This window comes from Amblyomma maculatum, chromosome 11, assembly GCF_055883805.1.
Source record: "Amblyomma maculatum isolate TAMU_Amacu chromosome 11, ASM5588380v1, whole genome shotgun sequence".
Taxonomy (NCBI): domain Eukaryota; kingdom Metazoa; phylum Arthropoda; class Arachnida; order Ixodida; family Ixodidae; genus Amblyomma; species Amblyomma maculatum.
In genome coordinates this window covers 88,518,712-88,540,968 of record NC_139354.1, presented here as the reverse complement: position 1 = coordinate 88,540,968, position 22,257 = coordinate 88,518,712, and the positions used below count along the sequence as shown (strand labels likewise).

Below are 22,257 nucleotides of genomic sequence, written 5' to 3'. Positions count from 1 at the left end.
TGGAAGATGGCGCTCTACTGCCTGTCAGCACGTTCCTCTTGCAGCACATCTTGGGGAATGTCACACGCCTGAAGTATGACAAATTCCATTTCCAGAGAATTCAAAGCTTGGTCTTTCAACTCTTGCTGCTTTAGTGGCAGTAAGACCGGAAACCGCTCCACAAAGAAAAGCACATTCTGAAAGGACATAGTGTCGATGGATTTCAGATCTGCGACTCTAGAATTAATTACTGCATTGTCAGCCAAAAGGAATTTGAGGCGAATATAATTGCATGCAGCGATCATGTATTTCCGAACAGCTACATAAAATTGTTCTTGCTGACTTGGCTTGAGTTTCTGAACAATGCGTTTGGCTTCCAGTCCCACCATAATGTCTTCATCATCCTTCTGTCCATCTTTGTCATGGTAATCAATTGTAAGTAGGTCCTTGTGTTCCTTTAGAAGGCGTGGCTGCACAAACCTTGAAAGGAGGTTTTTAAGAAGCCCAAAAAGTAAAGATTGCAGTGCGTGCATTTGAGGAGCTTGAGACTGCAGCCGACAGTTAAATGCCTCAAAGACAGAAATGGTGTTATTCAAAAAAAGACAGCACGCTTTGTTGAGGTCCGAGCTCGAAAACTGAAACATCCTCTCTTCCCGTGTTATGCATGGTGGCCTACTCTGGTCCACCATATCAGTGGCCTTAGCCTTTTTCACTGCCACTGGTGCAGCACCTGCTGCCTTCTTTCTCTTCAATTTGCACGGCATGTGTCCCAGTTCTGTACTTTGCGCCGACACCAGTGGAGTCTTTAGAATTTGGTAGTATGACAGAAATTGCGCACTTGCGGCTTCTTTTTTCACCTCATGAAGGAAAAAAACTCAACAGAGGTCCCCATTGATTTATTAACCTTTCTAGGCATTTCCCAAGCGACAGTTATTGGGTTGGCGCGTGGTTCAGAATTTTTCGGTACTCAACGTTAGGCATTTCTTGGAAATGTTTAAGGGCAGCTTTTCTTTTTGCACTTTCTTCCAAATAAAAAAAAAATATCTACTAGGATTTCGTCCACCTTCGCTGGGAAACAACATGCCGCTTTTTCTGCTGCAATGTTGATCAAATGGCACGGACAGCCAATTATAATAACGTTTTCATGGGCTTCAGTCAACGCTGCCGCTACGCCATGTTTTTTTCCCAGCATGACGTTGGCATTGTCAGAGCCAAAAGCTATGCAGTTAGATTATGGTATGTCCAAGGAATTCAGAGTATCTATCAGCAATCTGGCGATATTGCGCCCAGTTGACTGGCCCTCTAGGGTGCTCAGCGCAAGAAGTTTGGTATCAATTATGCCCAATTCTTCAACAAAATACGTAACCATGATCGGGTACAGCTGCGCTTGGCTGTATTTACTGCCATCCACGGCAACTGAAAACACACTCTTTTTCAGGGCACTCACCATGCTCTCTTGTGCGTGACGCGCCATTTCACCAACAATAGCTGTCGTTTTGGTTCTAGAACATGCGTAGTGCTTCGCAACGTCAGACTTTGGGAACATTTTGCGCAACAGATGTCCCACATGCTCAGAGGCGCTCAGTGGGACGTTAAGCGCCAACAAGAAATCAGTAAACAAGCACTCCGCACTGATGACATCGCTGTCATCTTGTGCACCGAAGAAATCTTGGAGACGCTGTTGCTTGTCTTGGCACTGAAGGTTGCTTGAGTGCTTCTTCGACGAAATGTGCGTAGCCAAGTGCGTTCTGCCGCCGTGCGAGATGCTGATGTCACAATTGCAAACTGTGCAAAACGCATGATGCTCGCTTTTCTGAGACGGCACAGTACATCCAAACTCAACAGTATACTGTCTTAGGACGACTTGGAGATATTTCTTGCGCTCTTTGCTTAGCGCCATGGCCAAAGACTATGTTAACGCGGCACTAAACAACACACAACGCACACCTCTTGGAAACTGCATTAGACCATGCAACTGAGCTGCCGAAGATAACAAAGAACACTACCCCGCCGGGGTGGCGCAGTGATTACGGCGCTCGACTACTGTTCCCAAGGAGGCAGGATCAAATCCCGGCCTCGGCGGCCGCTTTTCGATGGAGGCGAAAAGCAAAGCACCCGAGTGCTAAGCGATGCCAGTGCACATTAAAGAACCCCAGGTGGTCGAAATTTCCGGAGTCCTTCACTACGGCGTCCCTCATAGCCTTAGTCGCTTTGGAACGTTAAACCCCACAAACCAAACCAAACGTAACAAAGAAAACAAGTAAGCACGGAAGTTGCCTAAGCAAAAACCGGTGTTAGTGTAGAAACATTATAGGCAGAAATTAAGCCACTGGAACTTTAGACAAAACCCGACCTTAGCGCCACACCTGAACCGCCCCAAGTGGTGGCGGCGCTACAGTCTCAAACAGCAAAGTGAAAGTAGTTCTGGCAGTTTTAACTACTGCGCATGGCCGGCTATGCTTTTTAGACCTTTCACTGATCACGATGCCAATCGGTGTCAAGCAGTAGATAGCCTTGGAGCTATGTCGCCAGGCTAAAAAAAGGATTTGGCTAAATGTGGGAGCGTTTCCGGAAGATTTCTGTTTTGGTTGTACAATCATACAAAAGCATCAAGATTTGGGAGACCCGGCAGGTATGAATACTGTGCCAGATTTCAGCCCGTTGCGTAGTCCCGGGAAGGGCCACGTTTGACCTTGAGTCGCAACCGAGCCGAACACGGCTTTAACCGAACCGTAAGAACGTGCCTTAGTGACCTATAGAGGTAACGTGAATGCCAGAGTCCTGGCAGGCTGATTCTGACATAACCGTTCCAAGTGAAACGAGAGACCCAAGTTGACAGCTCCTGCCAGCCCACATATAATGCCCCGCTTTAACATCTCAAGCTACACCATGAGGTACACTACATGCTGAACCATAAGCGCAGTCATAGAGGTATTGCTAACGCGATTCAACCTGGTTTAACCAGAGCTAATCCACAGCCAATTTTTTATGTATGCCATCTGCGTCCTTCATCCATCGCAAGCACCTGCTGCTGCCATCTGCTGTTCTCGATGCACGGTGGCTTCACGCACTTACTCATCTATAATCCGTCTTCGCGTCCTCTTGCTCTGCTACGTGGTGAATCTCCCAGTTCTATTCAACCAGCCCACCCTCTCCCGTACCTGGACATCTCCAAGACCTACCGTAGTAACTACATCTATGCCCTGCAGTCCAATCCGACGTCTGATTCGTTGCCAGATGACTTCGTCCGAACCGCTATCGATGATGCTCTTTCTTCCATCTACTGGACACAGCTTGTGGCCCTTTTACAGAAGTTTCATTCCGCTTTCGACGCCGCCCACACACCTCTCGATCGCACTTTAACAGTCGCACATCACATTCAGACCGGCTCTAACTCGTCTTTTCGACACCCTATCGTGTGTCAGTGAACAAGTTGAGAACATGCTACAATGTGGTGTAATCCACCCATCTCAAAACCCCTGGTCTTCATCAGTGGTGCTAGTAAAGAAGAGAGATGGTTCAATTAGCTTTTATATCGATTACTGGCGCCTCAAAAAAGTTACCCCCAAGAACAATTACCCCCTTAAGTGTATAGACGACTCTCTTGATTGCTTTGAAGGTGCCGAGTACTTTTCGTCTCTTGATTTATGTACCGGTTACTGGCAAGTGCCAATGGCTGCCTGTGACAGAGAAAGACCACATTTGTGACACCTGATAGCCTCTATGAAATTAATGTGATGCCCTTCGGTCTGTGCAATGCGTCCGCCACATTTGAGAGGATGATGGATAACATCTTGCGGAAGTTCAAGTGGCACATTTGCCTCTGCTACTTGGATGACATTGTTGTGTTTTCCTACGACTTCGCTACGCACCTAGAGCGCTTGCGGCAAGTTTTGGTTTGTCTTACTAACGCCGGCCTACAATTGAATCTCAAGTGTCACTTCGGTGCCCGGGAGTTGACCCTTTTGGGGCACATCGTCTCTAAGGAAGGTGTTCGCGCTGATCTTGTCGAGCTGCGCGCAGTGGCGGAGTTTCGTAAACTGGTCTTGCTCAAGCAACTTCGAAGCTTCATAGGTTTATGCTTGTATTTTCAGCGCTTCGTACGGAATTTTGCTTCTACAATTGCACCTGACAAAGCTACTCGGGGGAACAGTGACTTAACTGTGTGGTTGGCCGACTGTGACGAAGCATTCACCCCATTACGCCATCTTTTGACTTCACCATCAATCCTTCGCCACTACGACCCCACAGCCCCCACCGAGGTCCATATTGATGCGGGTGACGTTGGCCTTGGAGCGGTCTTGGATGTTGAAGGATCGGGCGTTTGCTTCGATGTCACTTCTTTTCGAAACAATGCATTGACGACAGCCGCATTAGCACTCATTTCACAAGGAAGAATAAAGACGGAAAAAAAAAAAAAAAGAAAAGAAAACCCACTGCTGCTGACGATGATGGTGCTGCCTACCTGAATGCCCTCTGCTTGACGCAGTGCACGGGCCGCCAGATGTGCCAAGCAAAGCCAAATCAAGCTGCTTTAAAAGCAAACATGGCCGTCTTCACTTGTCACCTAGGTCCGCTTGGGGAGCCAGTTCATGACGTATCACGCGGGAAAGTGCCCAAAGTTATGATGTAACCGAGGAGTTTCTAATACATGGAACCCTATGGCAGTCATGCTGGGATTTGACCACAAGAACGCAGAACCCAGAAACGCAACAGCGGGGACTGTACTTAGCTAAAGCTGGCATTGTGTAGCAGCTTGGCACAACAGGTCAGATTGGTACAGAATGGTGCAATTGGCGCAACACTTCCACCCCTGTCAAAAAATTAAAAAATGACCAGTTTCTTGCCAGAAAGCATTTCTCGAGAGTTCTGTACCAATAAACAAATTTTACCGAAGCACTGCACTAAACAGCATGAAGGCTTTTCCAACTCGTGGGCGAAGAGGTCGAAACATTGGCTATTTGCCTGACTTAGTATTAATCATTGCCTCGCAGACCAGAATTGCACACGATCTGATCTACCACACCACTGCAAAAGCCTGTAATGAAAAAGATGAGAAAATGTGCGAAGCGAACCTGAGGGAAACCAAGATCTCGAACAAGTGAGTAAAGACAAAATAATAGTTTAGAAGAATCTCTTGCTGGGCTAGCTTATGCATAGCTTTTTCTTAACGATGAGTTGTGCACAGCAAAAACACGGTTACAGAAAATCCTATGACTGTTATTTTTTTTTTTTTGCGTGAAACTCATGCTGGAGAAAAAGACACGACAGCCCATGAACTGGTCGAGGCATTCTATATCAAACAAAGCAGCAGTAATAGTAGATGCACCCCGTCTAAAGAGCATTCTTAGATGGAATGCGGTGAGACACGTGTGGCATCAATCTCTGCTCCAATTTGCATACCGCTCGAGCGCATGTATGGTTGTGCATCTCTGCCTTGATCCTCTTGCCTAGTTATCACTCACATCCACTGTGGATAAACAGCAGCAAGTTTGTGCACGCCCCGTCTCTCTTCCTGCGTGCTGTCCGTTTTGGTGCTGAGTCATTGTACAAGAATATTTTGTAGCATATGCAGTTGAAAATAAAGAGAACCTTTTCCTCACGAAACACAGCGATCGAAAGAAACAGATACTTTGAAAAAAAAAAAAAAAGATTCTTTTTCGCCGATCATTGGTACAAGGCCTACCAGGCATTCACTATGAATTATACAAATAGTACCTTTTTTTACTATATTTGATAACGACTGCTACCAGTGAAAAAAAAAAAGTCAAATACCATAGTCTGACTTGCTGCTGACAGGGGAAAAATCCAATCACTGGATAATGTCATAGAAGTGCTGATAAATGAATACCTGCTTACTGGAGGAATGACGTCAGAAGTCAATGACTAGGGAAGACAGTGGAAAAATGTGACAAGATGGCTCATGAAAAAGACGAAAAAGCAGCCACCTGTGCAGCAATGCTAGCAGGACCATCACTTCCCCACTCCTTCGTGATGGGAAGGTATGTGCGCAAAAAAAGACGATCACGAGAAGAGAGGAGACAGTACGGAACGAGCGCAGACTTCAAGTGATGTTTATTCGAAAGGGTGGCAGGCTTACATAGTTTGCCAGTACAGGCTCAAAACAGTTGATAGAAAACAACGCAACCCGGGCCCGCAGTGCCAGCGAAACCTGCCGATATCCGCCGAATGGCTGCCGATACCACGTCCACCTGACAACGCGCTGATAGACTAATAATCAGGGTGGGGTTGCCTTTGGCCGGCCTTTCCCGTCCTGTGCTATCAGCTGTTGTGTAGTGTTGGAATGCAGCAAAGCATGAAGCCGGAGATCATGCCACGAATGCTCGAGTGAGCGAGCAGGCGTGCTAGATGCTTTGTTTACACTCTCTTGCTCACAAAAAATGGGGATGCTTTCTCTGCACATAAGGCGTGGCAAGACCCAATGTCATGAGAAGCTTCAGAATGCGCCCAAAACTACTGACAATTTCCTCCACCATGCTGGCAATGAGAAGTTGACGTAAATATCCCTTGGTCGAAAGCTGGCTTGTCAGACCACCCGATTTCTATGCCGTTTCTGTGACCCCAGAGTGCGTGAGAAGTTGTTCGGCATCTGTACTCCATACTCAGTAAAAAAATTCACCATTAAGAAATGCCAACCTGTAGATGGTGGAGCAATTTCAATTTGCCTCCTCTACGCCCCTCTTGAGAGGTCCATCTATGAGTTATTGTGTTTGGCGTATCATAGCCAGAGTTGCTTATGCGCCACAAAACCCCATATAACTAGCTAACTAACTAAGTAACTAATCATCTGTGAGTGAGTGGTGAGACATGCAGGACCCACCTGAGCGAGTGTCTCGGCACCCGGTGGTGTGTAGGAGCCCACCGACTGGTTGGCCTTGTTTGAGGCCTCTTTCAGGTAGCAGAAGCTGCGGCCTTCCACAGAGCCAAATTTCTGCACGTAAGATAAGTCACAACGCCCTCGGTTAGTGCTCTGCTTGGCCTACTGACACCAGTTGGTTCAATACTGGTATATTTCAGAAAGGCAATAGGTCCTGGAACAAAATGCACCGAAACTGCGTGATCATGGCGATGAAGTTCATCTGATTAGCGGCAAGCTGCCCAAAGGCGTGCCACAGCAATGCAGCAGAGCTTCGTGCTCGTCGGTGATCATCGTCATCAATCCTACGAAGTCCTTTGCAGGAAGACTGCTTCATATCTCTCCTACTAACCCGGCCCTGTGCAAGCAACAACCACCTTAACTCCACAAGCTTCTTAACCTCACCCGCCCACCTAACTTTCTGTCACTCCCTGCTATACTTGCCTTACTTCCCTGGGTATCCAGCCTGTTACGTATAACATCCATTGGCTACTGTGCCTTTATGTTAGATGTTCTTGCTCTTAACTAGGATATGATTAACTAGTGTTTGTTCTTTGAAAAATCTCCTCTCTTACCATCTAATAATGTGACGCGCAATTTTTTTCGCCAAGGCTCACAGCATTAAATTCGAAGGTTGCAAAACAGAAAGCCCAAGATCCAACATGAGCCTAAATGGGCATGCACAGAGGCCCACTCTAGTATATTTCGCTTTGATTCTCAAAGGGCCACAGCAAAACCAAGAAAAATTTCATGCAATTTTTTAGTTTTTCTATGGCTTTCTTGGCAAATTGATGCTCATCCAGTGGCAAAAAGATGAATTTACTGCAGAGAAATTCGCATTTATCAGGGACATCAAGGAAGTTTTCAAGTTAGTTAACCTACTAGGAGGCAGTTTATCTGAAAGATTTTTTTTTTTTTCGATGATGGGTGAAACACGGTGCTGCTGCAGAGAGAAATTGCAACATTTAAGCCTCCCTCATCCTGAATGAACACAGCACAGGAGAACGATGGAAAGAGAAGCCTTGAGGCAGTTGAGCATTTTGGCCTGTGTGATGCAACACTGAAGAGCCAGAGCGAGCTTTCAGCAAGACTTGTTAAAAATTTGTAGCTTGTGTTAAGCATTCGGGAATTTAACGACTCACTAGCAACAAGAAATTAGCAACTGCATATTCTCAGAAGAGCCATCTAGGGTGAATAAGAATGAGTTAAGAAAATAACTAAAATGCATTTGCTGCAGATTCTCGTGCGGTGAGCATGAAACATGGTTTTATAGTTTTTTACAACAGGAACCAATGCAATATTGCAGCAAATTCTAGCTTTCTGTGCACAGTATTCGCCGAGTTAGGAAAGAAAACAGTAGACGAGGTCGACCCCTGGCTGTCTTCTAGCGGAAAACACAACTCCCTGCGCTGCCGGCGGCAAGTAATACTACCCAAAAGACGTCACCCTGAAGATAACAGTTGTGACCTTCAGAACAGTGATCTCTTCCAATCAGCGCGCAGCAAAAGTGGAAATTTCGGGGGAGCGAATGCGAAACTTATTGAGACATGGCTGTCGACGTTCCGGGTCGGTTTGACGCAGTTTAGCTGTCAGTGCTAAAGTCCGAAGAGCTGAATTCGTCTTCTGAGTCATCACCGCTGCTGTTCGCATCCAAAAACGAGCTTTCTGATGAGTCAACTTTCACGGAAACGCCCGTTTTCGCGCAGCAGGGGCGCGCGACGTCAACGCCATGATGTAAACAAGGAGCGTCAATCACCTGACTCTGGAGACCATCTGGACGGGCGCGGCACGGCGGAAAAATTACATCAAAAGCAAAATTGAAAGAAGGGTTTCGCTATTTCCCATTGGATGACACCACTTGTAAAGGAGTGCTTTGAAAGCGGGAAAATTCAAATAGTCAAACCATCGATAGTGGGCTATCTATGGGAATAGGCACGGACAGGACAGTGTTAAGCTACATATAGGGGATACTCATCCGATGCAAAAGGCAGCAAGAAATAAACTCAATAAAACATCCTTGGTGCTTACATGACTCCCATTTGCCCAGGATACCAGTTACCATTTGTGCGAAGTTTAGTTGCCTGAATGATGTCACAGGTATATGATGACCACAAAACACACTGCACCCAACTCTGGAACTACCTTGTAGCTCTCCTCACAAAGCTTTACTTCAGACACCCAGTCTCTCAGAACAGAGCCCTCACCCGTTCCCGGAGCCGCTGGTCTTCAACAATGGGACCGGGCGTCACCTGGTTCTTCTCCAAGATGGACAGGGCTGTCTGGAGACGAAAACGAAAATGCACACCAAGTGGGTGAAGCTTAGATACGGTTTCAGGGAAATGAAACATCAGCAACTATCCCCATGAATGGCCTTGCTCCACAGATTGGCTTCTAACACAGCACATTCTTTTTACCCAGTGGCACCACTGGAGGACACATAGTTAAATTCGTGGGACACTGAAACTCCAACTTTATGGCTACGACGCGACAGCATTAACGGCTCCTGTCTGCCGGCTTCCACTGAGGATCTTTGCTCGCATACGTGCACTTTGCTTCTCGCTTATTCACTAATCTTTCAATCTGTGCCTCTATTATCTCACACATACCTATACCATACAGTCGTAAGACGTCACACTGTCTGAAAAACCAACTGGCATAGACATGAGGCCCCACATTAATCCTTTCGCTGTCAAGAACGTACCGGTACATTCTCTATCGTGCATTCAAAACTTTGCGCCTGAGCGCGAAGCTGGTGCGCTTGGAAAGGCTGCGCCATCTGTCCAACCTTTCTAAAAGTTCGTATTTTCCACCCGCGTTGCATTGGTACGTATATACTGAAGAGTATGGAGCGACCGCGCCCACCCCCGCCACCTTCTTTGCTGGAGGGCACGATCGCTCCATGCGCGTTTCGCGGCGTGTGCGTGCGGTTACGGGTTCAAGGGTAGTTCTGCCAACTGCCGCAGGTTTGTAGGTTTTTATTTTTATTCTGTTGGCGTGTCTGCTACGATGTGTCACATTCAGGGGCTCGCGTCGTTGCTTTCCCAATAGGCCGACATGACTCGATCGCTGCTGCTTTCGCTCTCTCTTGCTGCGCCCTTGCTTACGGCTAGCAGCAGCAAAGGAGGCTGTTTTAGCCTCTTTCCATCTCCCTCTGTCACTTTGATTTCACAACGTACCACTTATTTCTGTTGTGTGGGTCACTGAAATGGGCCCTCAGTGCGCGCGGTTACCTTTGGATGGCTGATTGAGCGGGAACTTCGACTGCGGACTGGAGCGATGGCTCTTTTGATTATAAACACGAGTCGAGCTCGGATTCGGTCTCTAAAGAGCAGATTTTTCCTTATATTATCCTCATTTATCTAATTTATAATTAGGTTAATAATGATGATCCTAATTAACAACACCTGCAGAACACTGAAATGTGCATATTCCGTTGACTACGTTATTTGCATAGCAGTCATAATCAAACATATATAGCTATGCTCGTTCCCTGAAACCAGGCAGACACTGGGGGTGCGTCACGGCCATTGGCCGACAGCGAAAGGGTTAACCAATCTGTATACGAATGTGCCTGCGAGGCCTGGGGGCAGCATGTCTAACTAGAGATCCAGGAGCCCTGGAAGGCTGCATTCTTGTCACCCTCCTATCTCAAAGGTGAAGCTCGTCCTGGTGGCGCTTGCAGACTCAGCCACATCGCGTGGTCTCGGGACGTCACGCAACCCGACGGCAAGTCATTGCACAGTCACATCACCTGGCAACTAGCACCTGTCAGAAGCACACCTTTGATTTTTCGCTCTCAACGCCGAAACTGGATTTTTCTGGTAAATGGGGCCTTTAACGCTATCATGTTCAAAAAGACAGGCATAAGTGCATGAATGTGGAATTTTCCTAACCAAACACAAATATTCAAAGAAAAAGTAATTAGCCAAAACTGATACGTATACATAGTATCTGCCATTTCCAGAAGCTAAAGAAAGGCACCCGCAAACTGAAGCAACTAGATTTCGAGCGTTCAATATGTGCAATGTGATCAAAATGTGGAAGTGAACAGTCACTTGGCGGCACACCATTAATCCCCGATTTCTGTCGTAGCTATAGCAGCTGCGCAATGATAGAACTTGCACACAACTGATGATACAAGTGGAAAGTTTGACTACATAAAGGAGCAACAGGAAGAATGGTATTTAAAAGTTCTTGAAGATGAGGGAGGGGAGATAATACAGCGTGGAACCACTGATCATGCAAGCAAGTTTGGCTTTGTTAAGAGTGTAATGCCTAGGCAACAAAATGCCAGGTAAAGATGATAAACATTAGTACTTCGTCTTAGCAGTCTAAACTGCAAAAAGGCAAAAGGAAGTTTACTGCCACGATTATGATGAGTTGCTAATTAAAATGATTAAACTCTTAAATAGGGCACTGAAATGGTGCCCACAAGGCATAAGAAAAGCCAAAATATGGTCAGATACTAAATTGTATACCACCTTCCTGCAAATGTTTTCTATCCAGCACATGTAGCCCTTAACACATGCCTGACCAAAAATAACTGCTATGCTTTCCCTCTCAACTTGCACAACAGAGATTAGAAAAAAAATACACCCACAAACCAGGGCCACCCTCCACTTCCAAGAGTCCGTCATTCAGGAACCTGGCTTGTTGTGTGCTTGTTTTAATGGAGGGGGTGACATACCTGCCTGCTTCATCTACAGACAACATAGCAGTTTTCCGACAGCTGATGACAGACCTTTTAAATGCCGATGTCGTGTGTGCCTTATGATCTTCAAAGGTGGATTTCAACCCTAGAGGCCAGTGTAGACGGGTGCCACAATGAGAATGGGAATTGAAAATATCAGTTGCAAATTATCGGCTTACTTGTGACAGCTTGGTATATGTCATGCATGCGGACTGGTGTTTATCTCCTACATAATACATGCGTCCGACAGTCACTTTCAGAACCACATTTTGTAATCGTCCCTCCCTTTTTTCAGACAGAAAATAAATAAAAAGAAAGCATCCATGTTCCGGCATACAACATCCACTGCAAAATACAAAACTGTTCCACCACCCCACTTGGCTCTCTGGTGGCTTGCACTTTCCACTTATCCCCTGAAAGAAGTATGCCAGAAAAGGTCGTTTCCTTACTAATGTAAGAAATTGATATAACTCACAAAGACTGAACGAATTTCTGGTTTAGCACAACTGAGAATCGCACACAGAACAGGACGGGAGGAAGAGACAAGACATGGCCACTGCCAAAAACTGACGTTCTATTCCATGCGAATCGATACAAAAGGAAAAAGAGGCACAGTCACCACGCCCACATCCCAATTCGAAAACGTCAAGCATCAGCGCACAGAAGTTATGCCAGGTGAAGTAAGTGGTGACCAAGGTGTGCGCGCTTGGTTGATGTGCTTCGTCTTTTCGCATCACTCCGCATGTGACAGAACATCAGTTAATGGTAGCACTCATGTTATGTCCTTTCCTTCTGTCCTATTCTGTGTGCATATTTTGAGTCATGCCAAGCTAAAACCAACGAGCCCAGGTTCATGCTCCGACGAAATTTCAAGTATCTGTGCTGTACGTGATACGGCCACCATCACGAGGTTACGAGAGCACTTGAGGGCTGTAATCGGTGCTTTCAACAGGGCGGCGCCTTTGCTTTTTGGGTTGTGTGAGAACATGTAGGGGAGGATGCACACCTGTTTGGCACGTGACAGGTCGCTGCTGTAGACGTGGGTGAACTTCTGCTGTTGCAGGTGCTTGCCAAGCAGCTCGGCCTGCTCCAGGCCGATGGTCGACAGCGGCACGTCCAGCTGACCTGCACGACAAAGCAAGGTCTGGTTGCTGGAAATAAACTGCGCGAGTATCTACGAGCAAGCCTCGACCCACTAAATTAATGCACTTGTCATTTATAAACTTTTACTGCCAGCATATTTTATTCCCTGTGACCGTTTCTTCAGGTTCATGCACAGGAGCAGCAGGTGCATGAATAAAAAAGCATGAAACAAGGAAGAAATGACAGGAACGGAAAGGATGCAATGATAACAGTTTGGCAGTATTTGAACTGCATCACTTTCAAGTGAAAAAAAGAACAAAAATGCTGACAACTTGATACAAATCAGCACGAACAGCCCTTGCAACTTCCCTCAGTAAGGCAGTGTGCTGCAGTGTGTATTTAAAATGCCTTCAGGAAATTACAGGATTTGCCCCATCATACACTAGGGCTTTTCAAGCTGTACCCCTGTAAAACTTCAGTAAAACTATAGGGTTGCCTGCAATGCTTCATGGCTTCTAACGTTCCTAGAGCTCCCCGCCCCCCCCTTTTACGTGGTACTGACCACAATCCAGCTGCCCATTGCAGTTTGTTTTATTACACAGTCAGCTGTCATTCTCGCAATTTCACCATTTCTCGAGGAACCATACTCGTTTTCACATTAAAGGACAAGAAGCAACGACATGAAGGGTTCACCAGCAGCATATGTAAAAGCAATTGAAGGCTCTTCCGAGGCTGTTGCAAAATAACAACGCTCGAAACAATTGCGAGGGGACTAAATGCAGTCAATGTGCGCAGTAGGTGGCATTGCAAAGTGGACAGCAATAAGAAATGATAACAGACACTCAACGCACTGCTAACTACTGTGTTATCACTGCACGCTTGCAACAAACTACGCTTTGCATGAGACGGTCTATAAGAGAATGGTACATGGCTCAACTAGGTAGGCTACACTATGCAACTCAGTATGACAAAAGATAACAATAGCACGCTTCCACTAACAGAACACTACTTAACTTTAACTTTAAGAGCAAAGCACCCCATACTTTGGTCTACAGCTGCAAATAACACTGTTGCGCCTAACGTTTCGTGACCACTGCAAAACTGAGCTATGCTGGCCAGCTGGTCTACAGCACTACAGCGGCATCTTTCTGTTTCACAGGCAAGGACCTTCACAAGGTCGCCACTTTTGACATCGCCCTTTTCTTATAGTTCAAAGTAGTGTTACCACACAGCAGAAGCTATCAGTGGCACTCATGGTCCCAGTAACATCTTCTTTGTCCATTCCAATTAAGTGGGAAGTTGCTTCGACATCATAAAAAATGGTCGAAAGAAATTGATTCACTTGTATGCTTCACTCTCTACGCAGTCCAGTACTTTCATTGCTGTAAATCCACTAAAGAAAATTTTTTGTAAAGTCAGATACGCATATCTGAAGAAACACTTAAACAGTTCGTGTTTTTCTCTATCCCTGTTTCTTTGAATATATGATCAGCATGTGACGGAGGTTTCTTCACAACTGCTTTAAGTATTTTGAGCCCATTTGTTTTCTTGCACTCCTGGATCGATCCAAAGCATCTGAACCCACGTGAAGACAGTCTTTGTTTTTCAAGTTTCCTAGTTTTCAATAACTGGTATGAAATTTCCTTCTCAGTCTAGACAAGTTTACAGAAATTGCATTGCAAAAATTAGAATTCAAAAATGAAAACTCTCTTGGAAAAGAAAGATGCCTTTACCTGTAGCTTGCCTGTAGAAAAGCAAGGAATACTGAACCAGCCCTAAGCCATAGATTGTTAACTCCGGCTTTTCACAAGATTTCAGAAATATTTTGTAGAAAAATTTTTTGTTGAGATATAAATAGGAAATTTTTTAAGAGTAGTAATAATACTATTTCCTATAAGACCTTAAAGTTTTGTGCAAAACCAATCAGAAACATTTTGCTGAAGGCTAAATTCCCACTAAAGCTCTTTTTGACACATTGTTACAGGCTGGGATTTATTGCTAAAGCATAGATCAGATGAGAATTCAACAGAGCTCAAGTGGAGGCCATTGCTCAAGCCAAGGAGACAGGCCTCCGGATGTCGTTCTCCCCTTCCTTTCGCAGCTACCCTGTCAACTTAAGTCTCCAGGGCTGTCACGACACGTTTGCTTGACAGATCAAGCAGATAATGACAGCCAGGAGATCACCAAACGTGGAAGCATCTGCAATGCCACAAATTCAAATGGGCGTCCAGAAATTTGCCAGCCACGAGTACCAGGGGGGTTCCCTACCACCGTGACCATCAAAACTCGAGTTAATCTAAAAATATCAAAACTGTCCGCAAAGGATTAAGTTTGCTGGAAGTACAGCCTGTTCGTTATTAGAAAATGGCAACCTATTCCCACATTTTCCACAGTGTCCGCTTAAAGTATACAGAATGGTGTAATACAAAAATATATGTTGGCCTGTACAATTTCCAAGATAATACGGTTTAAACACAAAATAGCACTCAACAGGCCTGACCTATCAGAACGAGCCAGACGAAATCAAGTACCATTACAGCTGACACTACTCATATGCTCCCACAAAACCTATCGCGATTGTCTTCGTAAACAGCTAAACTATCTCAGACATGATGAGTTTATTTTTCAGGCAAGTGGCAATGATCGTGATAAACAGACATTCAGTTATGTTGCAAAACTCATCTCGGTTTGATTAAGTGATCAGCGAGCCAGCAACAAAGTTAAATCACATTGCTATTGGCCATTTTCGCAAGAAAACTATGACGAAGTGAAAGCCTGTCTTGAGCACACATCCCTGATGCCAGCCTAAGTTGTCCTCAACTTCCACACACTGATGAGTTTTTTTTTGTTTTGATGTCGTGAATTTTAATGAACAAGAAGAAAAGTAATGCTCTAATTTTAAATTTTATTCAATTGAACTCACCACTACCAGTAAACTTAATCTTTCAACAGAACAAAAGAGCTGGATGAGGTATGAAATCCCCTCCCCCACCTCTCTTGTCCTCCAGCATTTGAGTGAACACATGACTGCAATTTAATGATTGGTCGCCGGCTGCATTTTTCAGAGGTGCGAAGAACAAAACTAGTGCTCTCGTGTCAGTGTAAAACTATAGGCGCAAGCCGGACAAAAAGTGACTCACTCTCGGGGCCTTAACAGATGCTAACCAGCCAGTTGTGCGCTCCCCAACAATGAAACCACACATCAAGTCAGGTGACGCAACGAAGCAGCTGCACAATGGCACTGTTGCCGACAGCTTCACCAGTCTCGGGCTAGTTACGAAAGATAACCACTTGTCACGTCGGCAGCAGTAGCACAATGGTCAGCTAGGGAATATTATTCGACACGCAAGAACTAGCACACTAACATTCACGACACGGCAACTTGGCAGTTTTTTGAGGATACAGATAGTTTAAAGGAGCACTAACAACAACTCAATCAAATTTCTTTAATTAGTAAGAGCTGGTTCTCCGATCCATTCTGACTACGTTCATGCAGTGACATCACGTTACTTTCTGCTCCACTCTTATTACTGTCAGCAAATCCGGCCAAATCACTACCAATTATCAGCAATGTTACCGATGCTGTATCACCTTACTGCAAAAAGCAGGCAAGGGACCAGGCAGTGGTAGGAATAGCAGGGGGGAGTTACTAGTTGAGTTTGAAGAGCGCAATACCATAAGAATCATTAATACCTTCTTCAGCCAACGGAAGAAACGAAAATGGATATGGAAAAACCCTAATGGGGAGACTAAAAATGAAATTGACTTGATACTGCGTTCAAAACCCGGCATTTCGCAGGATGTAGAGGTAACCAGAAACGTGCGGTGCAGTGACTGCAGGATGGTAGGTTCCGAAATAGTCTACATTTGAAGAGGGAACGAAACAGATTAAGGGAGAAGTCCATCAGCGAATTAACGGTGAGAGAGAAGGCAGAAAAAGTTCAGGATCTTGCTACAGAACATATATTCAACTTTAACGGAGGAAGGCACCTTGGTGTAGAAGCAATAAACAGTACTTTCAGGGATATCATTTCATCAAGTAGGATACTGAAGAGAGTAAATTATCCAAGCAGAAAAAAGATTTGATTAAGAAATGCCAAAGAATGAAAGCTTCCAACCCAACAAACAGGATAGAGCTGGCAGAGCTGTCAAAGCTAATCAATAGGTGTAAAGTGTCCTACATAAAGAAGTATAACATGGAGAAAATTAAGCATGCTCTAAAGAAAGGTCGCAGCTTTAAAGAAATGAAGAGGAAATTAGGCATAGGAAAAAACCAGATGCATGCATTAAGGGACAAGGTGGGCAATATCATTACTAATATCGATAAGACAGTCAACAAAGCTGAGGAGTATTATACTGACCTATAAAAGGCTGAAGTACTCAGGAAAATAATGAGATTGGCAGTAGTGAAGAACAATCAGACGTTCTGCCAGTAACCAAGGAAGACTTTGAGAAAGCTTTAGGAGCTATGAAAAGGGGGAAAGCAGCTGGGGAGGATCAGGTAACTACAGATTTGTTGAAGGATGGGGGGGATATTGTGCTAAAGGAACTGGTTACCCTGTATATGAAATGCCTGCCGACATCGACGGTACCGGAATCATGGAAGAATGCAAACATTACAAGAATTCATAAGAAAGGGGATGCTGAGGACCTGAAAAATTATAGACCAATCAGCTGACTGCAATACATCTGCTTCGCCAAACCATTGCCTCATGTGAAACTACTGAGTTTACGTTTTATTTTGCAGTTGTACATATAAATACGTCTCTCATAACCTGAGTCACACTTTGGGACGCTAAACCCCATAAGCCAAACCGTATATAAAAACGGCTAGTTGAATTGGACAGAGGGAACTGTCAGTGACATAACACAGTACATGAAAAATGTTTACAGCCTATTTTGCCGATTACTTGGTGGGACATCGTAAGGAACCGCACAAACAATCAGACAGAGACAAATGTCCTTGTTTCGAAATCAGCTACCTAATGTCACACAAAACAATGTAATTAATACATCTGAGGAAAACCACTAAAGCTAAATTCGTTGTTTAACTCTTTTGAAGTGTTATCAAAGTGACTCATGCCATTCCTGTTCTTAATCTCCACCTTTAAGGGAATCACCTGAGAGCACTGTTGGCTCCGGTCTACAGTTTCCCATGTGGATCTTCATTCACATACATGCACTTTACCACTAACTTAACTGCTAATCCCATAATTGTGCTCCTATTACCTCAGCCATACTCATTTGCATAGAATCCTGAGCTACCCATTGTGTGGAAGAACACTCGACACAGATATGAAACCTTGCTTTAACTAGCACGTACAAATATGCCTGCATGGCATAGGAGTAGCATGACTAACCCGAGATCCAAGGGTCATCATCATCATCATCCTCAGTCTGACTATACCCACTGCAGGGCGAAGGCCTCCCCCACATTCCTTCAATTAACCCGGTCCTGTGCGAGCTGCATCCACTTGACCCCTGCGAACTTCTGAACCTCAACCACCCACCTAACTTTCTGCCACCCCCTGCTACGCTTTCCTTCCCTTAGAATCCAGTTTGTTGCCCTAAGCAACCATCGGTTATCCTTTCTTCGTGCTACATGTCCTGCTCATACCCATTTCTTTTTCTTGATTTCCACTAGAATGTCAGTGACTTGAGCACGTTTCCTATCTCTTAACGCTATCCATACCATTTTTCTTTCCATAGCCCTCTGTGTTGTCCTAACTTAAGTAGAACCCTCTTGGTTAGCCTCCACGTTTCAGCCCCATAGGTAAGTGCAGGTAAGATGCAACTGTTGTATACTTCCCTCTTGAGCGATACCGGTAAGCTGCTAGTCATAATCTGGGAGTGCTTGCCAAATGCGCTCCATCCCAGTCTTATTCGCCTTGTTATTTCCCTTTCATGGTCCGGATCTGCGGTTACTACCTGTCCTAAGTAGACATATTTGCCTACTACTTGCAGTGCTTCACTACCTAACGTAAACTGCTGGTCCTTCCCGAGGCTGCTGAACATTACTTTTGTCTTCTGCATATTGATTTTCAAGCCTACCTTTCTACTTTTCCTGTCTAGGTCATCAATCATTCTTTGCAATTCATCCCCTGAGTTACTTAGCAAGGCAATGTCATCAACAAATCGCAGATTGCTGAGGTATTCTCCATCTACTCTTATCCCTAAGTACTCCCATTCCAAGTCTCTGAATACTTCTTCTAAGCAAGCTGTGAATAGTACAGGGGAGATTCTGTCTCCTTGCCTAACACCTTTCTTTATAGGAATTTTGTTACTTTATTTATGCAGACCTATGGTTGCTGTGCACCCCTATATATATATATTTCAGCACTTTCACAAATCTACAACCTGATTTTGCAATGCCTGCATGACTGCCGAGGTTTCTACTGAGTCAAATGCTTTTTCATAATCAATGAATGCTATGTATAAGGGCTCGTTATATCCCGAGCATTTTTCTATCACCTGGTCGATGGTATGAATATGATTGATAGTAGAGTATCTTTTCTGAAAATCTGCTTGATTTTTTTTAGATTCAAAGGTATAGAATTCAATTCCCAGCTATTCAATTCCCAGCGGGTAGGTTCTGACTATTTGTTCCTGCGGTGCAGTCTTCTGACGCTATACAACCCACAAACCAAATGTCACCCGCCAAGCGCACCTACCACAGGCAAGCTCGTGACCTTTTTCCCAGAATGCCGATAACGCAAATGCCAGCTTTTCTAAACAATGGGACCTTTAATGCTTCTTGCTGTAATATACTTCTGACATACTTAGCTATTGCCTATTACTTCCATACTCCGTCATTAATACTTGTTCATATAAAAAAGCCAGTAAGAAATTTCACCCCAATTTTTCCTTTCCTTTATGTAAAACTTGGCCTTATCCATAGCATGTATCCATAGCACAGTTCGTTAGGCACCTTCCGATGTATTAAAGAATGATAGTGCAATCATAAATTCGAAATGTTTGAAAAATAAAAAAAGCTTGAAGCCTTTAACAATATTTTAAACCTCTCCAAGCATTGAGAGGTTAAGAGCTGCACAGAAAGCACCTTGAAGTTTAAAGCCTGATACAAAAAAACAAAAATAATGCACAGTTCAAGTTTAAAAATGTTAGCTGCAAAACATGCACTCTAGAACACCGCAATTGCATGTCAAATTGGCTAAGGCAACAAAGCAACCTGCAAAGAAAATGTATACCAGTGTGAACAATTTCAGCTCAGAGGAAAAGGTTTTGTGTTACACACTGCCATGTCAACATACATTTCCGAGTATGTATTATGGATAATTGAAGTACTCATAAATGGCAACTACAGTCCAGTTCAAAACAAACTGAAGGCACAGTTTAAGAACAGAGAAGTTTAACTAGTATGTTGCTAAGCGTAAGAAACGTTGACAAGGCAAATGTTGGCATACATGGATACGTGGACTTTCCCAGCAATAAAAAGATGTCTTTTAGAGTGGCTGGCTAGAACACACTGAATGTCTTACAAGAAAAATTCCAAGTTAACACTTTTAAAACAGCAACAGGACCGATTACTTAACTAAGAAGTACAGCATATAGCACACCATTCTTTATGGCTGGTCATATACACACTTTCGTTCTTTCTCGGAGGTGTGTACATGACTTCAGCAAGTCGGCGACGGTTCTGACGGTGGTCAGAGTGCCAGACGAAAAGTAGATAAAAATTAACGAACGCAAGTTGTCGAGAAAACATCAGCAAGAATTGCGCAGTTCTCACCTTGAATAACGTTGTCTTTGTTGTGCAGTGTCTCCCCACTGAAAGGAAGGTAAGAACGACGGGCGAAAGAAATGCGATCAGCGAAACACTGCACCACAGCAGGAAAGGCGGCAGACGTTCACATGCGAGCAGCCCGGCGCCGGGAGCTTTTGTTTTGTGCCGGGCTCGTTTTGTTTCTACTTTGCCGCATCTAGACACAATCGCAGCGCGTCAGCGGCTAGCAACTGTTCCAAGCCTGCGGATTTCGCTGCCTCCGTGGCTCCAATGCACGCATCATTCACGCTTTGGATAAACACGCTGGTTAAATGCATCCGTGCATTGACGGTTTGGGTCGGGCGCAAAGCTATATAAACATACCATCGGTCACGAGCGAGTTGAGAAAGTTGATGGCGAATACTCCAGCGACGCTGCACTCGACAAGGCACACATATTTTTTTTTTCGCTCAAAAACAAACCACCCAAACAACCACCGGCGACAGTAGAATGAGCTGGAAGCTCATCTACATATCCCTAGTCTCTCTAAAAAGAAACCCCGCACGATAGCGATGTAAGGCTTCGCCTTTTCAGGCCCGATTCACAACGCCGGCCCCCTTTGCCAGCACAAACAAACATTGCCGCACAGCCGAGAGCGGATCTTGCTTACAGGCGAGGCCTTATTTTCATGCTGCCCGTAGATCTATTCCGTAGCGGTGGGCTTCTGCGGCGTTTACTGAAATGCATATGTGGCGGACTAGAAAGACGTGCAAAGGTTTTTGAAGGGGCGCCCAAAGCGGCAGCAGCAACGTGCGGTAGGCGATACTTACTGGCGGACCAACGTGAGTGCAAACATAACCCCCGCTTTTAGGGCAGTATCGAGGGCGGCGAAAACCTAAGGCACGCTCCCGCTGTGGCACTTGTCTCTCACGATTCGCGCATATTACAAACTCGTACTACACACTTTTGCGAAAACACGCACTCACTCGCTCGCACACATACACACGCACGCTCTTCTCTCTGATTTTGCGGGGCTGGTTGGCTCAACAAGAAGCTGCTGATGATGACAGCTACAGAAGGATAGCCAGCGCCACACTGCCGAACGCCGTCAACGTTGAACACATTCATCTACACATTCATGGAACCCATGGTGAAATAAAGTATGGTAAATTCGAATATAATGTAACTTCAAGTTAAACTCGGACGCAGGGCTTCAAATGAGGAGGTTTCACACTTTATTTTTGTGAAACAGCTCCGAGTGCTTAGCTCACTTAGCTAGCGGAGAAAATTTCAAGCCATTCGATGCTGCCGAGGCTGCCGAACGAACCAGCCGAACCACGGCCGCCGAACATATCGAGTGCTAGCAGGTGCTAGTGTTAGGTGTGTTAGATGTTAGCAAGGAGGTTTGAAAAAAAAAAAAAAAAAAACGCATTGTTCGTTGTGGTGCGTAGTTGGCGTGGTGACTTCGTGGCTTCTGGATGTTGCAGTAAAAAATGGTTGCTTCGCGCGTTGTGTACGGCTGTACAAATCTAGCGAAAAAGGGTTCCGGGATTACGTTTCACTTGTAAATACCAATTTTTGAACATATTGAAAACGTATCTGTCTGTCGCGGCGCATGCTGACAACACGTAGTCTGCCTCAGCTTTAATATCTGACGGTCATGACTTTTTGCTAAACAGGTTTCCCAAGGACCCAAATGTGTGAAATATGTGGGAGCGGGCTGTCTGGCGGGAAGGCTGGCAGTCAAAAGACGGGGATATGAATATATATGTTCGACGCATTTCACGGCGGTTTGCTTTGACCGGTCATTAATAGTTGATCATTGTAGTCGCTACCACTGATCGCTAAGTATGTTTACTCGTTTCCAATCAGTCGCGGTCATTCCAAGTCGTCGTTTGACATACT

General features: G+C 45.0%; 1 protein-coding gene across 1 annotated transcript in view; it reads right to left on the bottom strand.

Annotated features, from left to right (window-relative positions):
- The window catches only part of LOC146174341 (fructose-2,6-bisphosphatase TIGAR-like), a 30,996-nt gene extending 9,593 nt beyond the window's left edge, over window positions 1-21,403 (bottom strand). Inside the window, exons 1-5 of the mRNA XM_084585680.1 lie at window positions 21,183-21,403; window positions 20,380-20,417; window positions 12,553-12,671; window positions 9,061-9,135; window positions 6,821-6,931 (exon numbers count right to left, since the gene is read on the bottom strand). Coding sequence (XP_084441806.1) covers window positions 6,821-6,931; window positions 9,061-9,135; window positions 12,553-12,671; window positions 20,380-20,417; window positions 21,183-21,208 — 369 coding nt within the window. The 5' untranslated portion in view covers window positions 21,209-21,403. The remainder of the gene's footprint in view (window positions 1-6,820; window positions 6,932-9,060; window positions 9,136-12,552; window positions 12,672-20,379; window positions 20,418-21,182) is intronic.
- Window positions 21,404-22,257: the final 854 nt, after the last annotated feature.